At 31.7% G+C, this 8,736-nt stretch overlaps 1 protein-coding gene across 1 annotated transcript; it reads left to right on the plus strand.

Moving 5' to 3' along the window:
* Window positions 1–4,278: 4,278 nt before the first annotated feature.
* On the plus strand, window positions 4,279–8,533 carry LOC114169728 (11-oxo-beta-amyrin 30-oxidase-like). Its single transcript, XM_028054995.2, has 5 exons — window positions 4,279–4,619; window positions 6,138–6,355; window positions 6,832–7,073; window positions 7,388–7,775; window positions 7,858–8,533. Exons 1-5 carry the CDS (start codon window positions 4,289–4,291, stop codon window positions 8,281–8,283), a joined length of 1,605 nt encoding a protein of 534 aa, XP_027910796.1. The 5' UTR covers window positions 4,279–4,288; the 3' UTR covers window positions 8,284–8,533.
* The last annotated feature ends 203 nt before the right edge of the window (window positions 8,534–8,736 follow it).

An 8,736-nucleotide genomic window follows, 5' to 3' on the forward strand; every position in this document is an offset into this window, starting at 1 on the left:
TCTTCTAATTATTTGGTTTGTCATGAAATTCATTCGTATCTCCAATATATTTTTCATCTTATGATAATCTTTATGTAATTATGTTAAAATGATGTATATCAATTAAAAAATTTGTATGTCTCACATTCGAATATTTCTATTATTTTTTAATATTTTTATTTTTTATATTGTTTTTAACATTAGAATGTTGAATACTCTCAATTTAAGTGTTTAATAGCATAAACCTTTCATTTACTAGTAATATCGAAAAAAAATATTATTTACTTATTATTATTATTCATTTTTGTTTCATTTGAAAAACTTTTTTGTTTAACTAAAACAATTTTCGTTATTTCTCAACCATTGAGTATATATAATATGTTGATATTTGAAAAGTTTTCTTAGATCTCTAAGGTATTTTTCATCTTATCATACCTTAATTATACATTTGTTTTTCTATGTGCGATTTCTTTCAATAGTCTCTCAAATTGTTTCTAAGACACACATTTGTTAATTTTTTTTATATTTTTATTTGTTATTTATTTTCATCATGTAGAGTACTATTTCGATATATTTTATCTGATTATTTTTTATTTTTTAACTCATTATAAATCATACTGTAATTTATTTTTTCATTGTAATTGTATAAATAACTTTTATTTACAACAATATAAAAATTTAATGTACTTGTCATGAATATGTTTTTATCACCATTCAATATATATTGGAGTTCAAAAGATACAAGATCTATGTCAAAATTTTATTATTATGTTTATTATTTATTCTTTGCATCATTTTGATCAAGTGATGTATTATAACTTTTATTAGTATATAAAAAAGAGATTTATTAGAATTTAAAAAAATTGAAGTAAACAAATATTTAAAATATATTTTAATTTAAATATTTGTTATCCTTTTATAATTTTTAAAAATTTTTAAATTCAGTAATGTTTGCAAATTTAATAAATGTTTTGGTTCATATAAAATTTTATTTGGTATTCTTATATAAAATGTAAAGAATTATAATTTATTTCAAAGTATTTGATATCGAAGAAATAATCATCTTCCTAATATTGAATATTTGATAATATTATGTTTCCTTTACGTAATTTTTTATTATTTTATAAAAAGTAATTAAAATTAATATTGAAGTATAAGAAAACAGGTACGGGTATAGGTACGAGATTATTCTCGTTATTTGGTGGGGATGAGGATGGGACAGAAGTTTGATACCCGTTGAATTTAGGTATGGGGATGAAGATGAATTTTTTCTACGGAGATGGGTATGGGATAGTGAAACTCGTTCCCACTCCGCCCCGTTGCCATCCCTACTAAGAGCTACACACTCACCTTTCTTTCTTTTCTTTTCTTTTTTAATTTTATCATTAGGTTTTAGTATGAGTTTTTAGCTTTTGAAATTTAAAATTTATATATTTAGATTCAATATTTTGAAATGGCTTTGTTTTAGTCTATATTTATACACATGTAAACAATGTTAAAATAAATATTTTAGAAACAAAACTATTATGCAATTATATATATATATATATATATATATATATATATATATATATATATATATATATATATATATATAAAAGTTAGTGTAAGGCCCGTTAAAATTCGCTTTATTATTTTTTCTGCCCTAAAGTAAAGGGTTGCCCCTTGTAATTGGGCCTAGGACTGGCCAAGGTGATAAAACCCAACCCTAATCTGCCCTAACCTACTTACTTTCACTCTTTCACAGAAACGTAGTTGTCTCCCTCCGTTGCCCAAAAGAGCTTTGTTAGGGTTTGCTTCTTCACCTCGCACAAGTCCGCTCAAGCTTAGTTTTTATTTTCTGCTCCATTTTTCCAGTCCATCTCTCGAGCTGTTGTGCACCGTGGTCTAGTGTCAAAGCCTCGTGTAACCCCTTTCCAGATACGGGAAGTTAGGGTTTTACGAAATAATTAATATCCATGATTTTTATGAAATGTGCGTGTGATTTGATGATCTGTATGTTGCCTTGAGTGTGTGGAGTGTGCTATTGAGTTGTTTGGCTGTGTTTTGGTCTGTTATGCATATGAGTAGTGGGCGAGGACTGATAATCTCGCCCAAGCGAGCTGTCTCGCCCAAGCGAGATGAGCTGAGGCTCACCCAGGAATTCTCGCGCGAGGGGTCGCCTAGGCGACCAACTCCATTTATTTGAGCGAGCATCTCGCCCAGGCGAGGAGGGTCTCGCCTAAGCGAGACAGTGCAGAGGCCACTGTTCCAGGATTTCGAGCGCTTGCCTAGGCGATGAGGTCTCGCCTGAGCGAGAGACTCTCTCGCCTGAGCGAGACTTCTCTGCCTGAGCGAGGGGCTGGGTGAGGGTGCTGTCTAGTTTGGCTTTCTTTTCTGTTTTGGATGGTTGGCATGTGATTAATAAGATTGTTGTATGATGGTATGATGGGTTTGAGTATATATATATGATGAGGGGAGGCTTATATGTGATGAAGGGTGAGAGTGGCATGATCTTACGTGAATATTTCATGAGGGGTTAGATATGCATGTGGTCACAAATTGGGCATGAACAACGATGAACCTTGATGAGTGGTAATTCTGTGGCATGATATTGAAATGAGGGGAGACGTTTTCTCATGATTAGTGATACGAGATGGTACTGGTTGACATGTGATACATGGGGGTTGTTTATGGCTATTGGTATGAATCTTTTATGCATGGTGTATGTGTTTACTTCTTGGCTGATTATATATGTTGGTAAGTGGTCAGTACGTAATCCCTTGGAGTCTCTAGGTGAGGCTTCAGGGTCGTGCTTCAGTGGTCAGGACGTAATTCAATGGCCCTGTTAGTGGGTGTCTATGGTGGTGCCCCATCTGTACGGTCTGGTAAGGATTCAAGGTAAGGTTGCATCCTGACACTCTAAGGGGTCAGTTAGTCTCACTTAGAGCAGACTGACTCTTGTGGTGAGAGTAGCAGATGCCTGTAATTCATTAAGGGCTAACCTTGTGGTGAGGGAAATTGATTCATCGTAACACTTGTGACACATAGCTCAAGGGTGAGCAGCTCGGGGGTGAGTAGAGGTATCCACCACAAGTGCAAGCATCCCCTGAATCCGACCAGATTGTATGCATCCGGATGAGTCAAGTCGAGTCCTTAGTGTTTTGGTTTGCAAGTCATAACATGTTGAGTGGTTATGTATGGTTGACTGTGAAAGTGCATTAGATTACTTGATGAAATTATTTGTATGCTCTAGCTTACCCTACTTTTATTGGTGTGTGCCCTGCTGTGTGGTACTCTCTTTTGCGATGATCATCAACTTGTTGGTGTGAGCAGATGCGAGGAACACCCGTGGGCAACAGGGAGGTGGTGGTTCCGTTGCATAGTCCGCGTGGACTGGTCTCTAGTTCCTTTATAAGTTTCTTTAGGGCTATGGCCCTTGTATTGGTTCGTTTTTAGATTTATATACTGTTGGTTAACTCTCTATCCAATTTTCTTTTGGGCATCATGGTGTGCCATGAGTTGTAAGGAGTTGAGTTTCAAACTCCCGTACCGTGCTTATATGTTATATTTATGTGACACTACATTTAATCTCGCTTATTAAATCAAATGGGGTGTTACGGTTAGAATTAAAATGATTAGTCGAATATTTTATTTTAGTCATGTTTATTAATTTGTTGGAAAATTATTTTAGACACTACTCACATTGGATTTTCATTTGTTGGATGTTTTGTTTTATTATGCTTTTGAAATTATGTTAGGCAAATATTTGTTTGGATTATTCTACTATACATCGATAAACTTAGATGAATTTTTTTCATGTACATTTAAACTTAAAAAACGAACTAAAAGATAGAATTAAGTTAAAATAAAATTATCTTAAAAAAATAAATAAATTTATCTAAATAAAAAAATTAAGCTCTAAAATATTTTATTTATTTTATCTAAACAAATTATTTAAAAAAAATTACATAATAAATAGATTCCCAAGTCTACCTGACATTGCAGAAAAAATGAAGCCATTGTCTTCTTCACCATTATCAGCAGAAACAGAGTGTGCATGGACCGTGATCGTTGCTGTGATTCCTCCATGAATGCCACATAAGAGTGTCACAGTGGTGTAGGTACACGTACTCATGTACGTGTATCACCGCTCTTACAGACACATCACCCAACTCATCTTAATAGTAAAAATCACTCCCATGAAAATCACGAGGCAGTGAATTTTTATAATTAAACAGATACAGTGGAATCCAGCTTCCGTTTTTTATAATTAAATTTGTAGGTTAAATGTATGTAATACATATAGTGGTGTAAGTGTATACGTTTTATGATGTACCATAGCCCTTCTCACTTCGTCCCAGTAATGGAGCTATTTTCATTTTCTTCCTCAACAGCAACAATGTGTGTGTTGAGCGTGATCGTTGCTGTGGTTCCGTTATGGGCAATGAAAATGTTGAACACGCTGTGGCTTAGGCCTAAGAGGTTGGAGAAGCTTCTCCGAGCACAAGGTCTTCGTGGTGACCCATACTCCCTTTCACTTTCCACCTCCAACATAAACCATGCCCCACAAAACAACCTTCAATCGCAATCTTTTGTTGTCTCCGATGATGTCGCTCCTCGCTTGTCCTTGCCCGCTAACAACACTGTTGCCAAATACGGTTCTCTTTTTCTACCTTCCTAATAACTTTAAACTAGATATAACTTGCATTCACTTTGAGCATGAAAGTGTTTTTGAAATTTATAAAAGATATATTGTAATTTTAAGCCTTTGAGAGTGATAAGCTGTAATCTAACAAAAAAATAATAAGGAAACAACTAGAATTTTTAATATTTTACAAATTTTTGTTCTGTAAATTTGTTATAGAAATTTGCAAAAGAATATTTTTTTTATAGATTTTTATAAAAAAAAATGACGGACTGGATAATTATTTTTATGTGAAAAATATTTTGAACTAAAAATTTTGCAAAAAATTGATAATAAAATGTGTAAGTATTTTTTATGAAAAAAAAATTCAAAAAAAAATTGAAATGTGTTTTTGTTAATAGTGATATAGAATGTTCTTTAGTAGAACACCTCTTAGGTGACGCATTTAAAATCATTTCCGATTTTCGACTTCATAATTTATATTTTAGTCTATGAATTTAATAATTTGCTTTGTATTTAGTTTACGATCTTAATCATTTATTATGTTGTAGTACTCAAAACCAATAGTTTGTTTTCATTCCATTCATTATCTATACTTAATTCAGGAACTAAAGGAAATGATTATTTAATTCAAGAACTAAAAGTAAATGATTATGTTAGAGATTTTAGATTAAAATATAAGATTTTTCTAAGTTGAATTACACTTAAAGACTTCTGTAACGTCTTTTATGATGGTGTTTTATGAAAATCATCCCTTTGTATTTTAACAAAATTTAGTTGAATTAGAGTTAAAGTCGTGTTTTATGAAAGTCATTTAAATTATATTTTAACAAAAAATTTAATTTGTTAATATATTGTTCCGACTGCGATTGGATTATTACCGGTTCTTCTCGTTTCCTTTTTTATTCCATTTAGCATGTGTAATTACAAAATTATCTTTTCCTTTTGGTATTGTTCTTGATAGAAGATAAGTCGAAAACAGTACCATTTGTTATTTTCTTTTTAAAAGATTTAATGTTTTTATTAGAAATTCCATGTTTACTAAAGATTAGGTATATTAATACTGTATATACAATAACTTCACTTCTTACAAGTCAGATTTATGAAAATGAATTACACTTAATTTATTTCTTAATATAATATAAAACTATTTCGAATAAATTTTGTTGGACATACTAGTTGTTGTATAAGACTAATTATAAATATTTAGTTAAAATGTTTCTATCAATTTAAAATCAATTCGAGTGGTTGACACCTCGCATTACAAATTAATTTTGAAGTAATAAATTATATTTAAATTCACTTATTAAACATTTTCTCATAGTTCTTTATATATACACTAATAGACGATAATGTTTCATGATAATACTAATATTTGATTAAATTATTGATATTTTTGCTGTAATTAAGAGTGAAGGTAAAAGTGTGTCATATAAAACAACAAAACATTACGGTTTCAATTTTTTTTTATCCTTATGTTATTAAAGCAAAGCCTTTTTAGCAAATGCTAATATACGTGAATTATGTGCAGGCAAGAACTCCTTTTTCTGGGAACACACAACACCAAAAGTCATAATCACTGATCCAAATCAAATCAAAGAAGTCTTCAATAACATTCATGATTTCCAGAAACCAAAGATAACTGGCATTGCAAAGTTCTTGATCAATGGTCTGGTAACTTATGAGGGTGATAAGTGGGTTCAACATCGAAATATTATCAAACCTGCATTCCACTTGGCAAAATTGAAGGTAAGTTTATTACTTTAATTTATGAATAAACAATTATTTTACAGTATTACCTAATCATTAATTGACATGTACAAAAAGTATGTATACTTTTATATGAATTTCAAAAATTATCCTAGTTGTTCTGATCTAAAGACTCTTGAGATGAAGTACTGTTGATTTTATCTTTAAAAGTGTGTCGTAGGACTAATGAAATACCAGAACAAATTCAGCTGAGTGTTAGAAGAATTTAAATACATTTTTTTTTGTCCAACACTCTAACACGTTTCTTAAAAACAAAATCCTGAAGAAGTTTTAGACTCTAAAATAAACAATAGCATATCATATATGATGATAGACCTTAAAGACAAAACTTTAAGGTCAGAAAATTAATTATTTCTCATCGATTAAATTTATGTACATTATAATCAAATTTAATTACAAATTATTTTTTATGCTTCATAACCAAATTAAACTCTTAGTTGATGCTTAATTTGCAGAACATGCTACCAGCATTTTCTCAAAGTTGCCATGATGTGATTCGTGAGTGGATGGAAATGTTGTCATCAGATGGAAAATGTGAGATTGATGTTTTTCCTTTCCTTCGAAATTTGACTCGTGATGTAATTTCTAGAACAGCTTTCGGAAGCAGTTATGTAGAAGGAAAAAAGATATTTCAGCTTCTCAAAATTCAGGGACACCTTGTCATGACTGCAAAGTACAAGAACACACCAATACTCCGGTAAGACCACACTAACTCCTAGTATAATATGATTACTAAATTAAGCATGTTTTAGTTTTATTGAAACTAAACTCACCATGAAGTTATAAGAACATCAAGGAATCACCCTAAAAGCTAGACATTATAGATAGAGCTTTTAGTTTAATTATGAATTACATACAAATTTTGATTTAAGATATATATGATATTTGTTTCAAAAAATCTTTGGAATTCAAGAAATGAGGCACACTTAATGACTTATACAAGAACTAGGTTATTGTCATCAGAGTTCAACATATTATGAAATTGACCTTATTAGTTCAACATGTTTATAGGCATTTACCAACACCTACCAAAATGAAGATGAAAGCAGTTGATAAACAAATGAAAATTTTAATTGGGGATATGATAAAAAAACGGGAGAAAACCATGAAGAATGGTGAATCCAACAATGAAGATTTATTAGGCATGCTTTTGGAATCAAATCAAAGGGAAATGCAGGGAAGTGGAAACAGTAAGAGTAATGGAATGACTATCGATGAAGTAATTGGTGAGTGCAAGTTATTCTACTTAGCGGGGCAAGAGACAACTTCATCTCTGTTGGTTTGGACATTGATCATGTTAAGTAGGTATCATGAATGGCAAACACGAGCAAGGGAGGAAGTTCTTCATGTTTTTGGTAAACAAAATCCAAACTTTGATGGGTTAAGTCAGCTAAAAATTGTATGTATCACATGCTTTTATTTCATTATCTTTATTAAAAATGTCTTTCATGCTAACATGTGCTAAAATGTTTCTTTCGTAGACTACCATGATTCTGTACGAAGTTTTGAGGTTATACCCTCCCACTGATTTCATCCATCGCACACTCCAAAAGGACGTGGAGCTTGGAAACCTATCATTGCCAATAGGAGTAAAAGTTACTTTGCCAATAATTGTACACCACCAAGATGCTGATATCTGGGGTAATGATGCAAAGGAGTTCAAACCAGAAAGGTTTTCTGAAGGAGTTGCTAAGGCAACAAAAGGAAAAGTTGTGTTTTACCCATTTGGATGGGGTCCTAGAATTTGCATCGGCCAAAACTATGTCTTGTTGGAGGCCAAGGTAGCATTGTCATTGCTTTTGCAAAATTTCTCATTCGAGCTTTCTCCTGTTTATGTGCATTCTCCTACAGTTATGCTTAGCTTGCAGCCAAAACACGGGGCACCCCTTATTTTGCAAAAGCTTTGATAATTAATTGTATTTTGAATTGAAAGGTCATGGTTTGAGATCTACAAAAGAGTCTCACTACTATAAGACTATGCATATGTCACTTGGTTTAATGTAAAACTATTAGATTGCCCTTTTGTAACACGTGTTTGTGTACGTGGATTGAAACTATATTTCTTTTAAGAATATGTATGTTGTAATGCATTGAGTGATGTGTAATGAATAATTATGTTAAATATGTCATGGTATTTTTCTTTTTTGGAAAGGAAAATGATACTTATAACCCCTATTAATTTTGGTCATTTGATATTGTGCGCCCTCTATAAAGCATGTTTCTAAAATCATTTTTATGTGTTTTTATTTCACTACAAGAATGCAATGAGATAGAATCGAAATATTACTATTAGCTTTAGCTTTTACGCTATAAAGAAGAGACACAAAATAAAATACCTAGATTAGTGTTGGCCAAACGAC

This window comes from Vigna unguiculata, chromosome 11, assembly GCF_037176805.1.
Source record: "Vigna unguiculata cultivar grain cowpea cultivar isolate G323 ecotype 2 chromosome 11, ASM3717680v1, whole genome shotgun sequence".
NCBI classification, from domain to species: domain Eukaryota; kingdom Viridiplantae; phylum Streptophyta; class Magnoliopsida; order Fabales; family Fabaceae; genus Vigna; species Vigna unguiculata.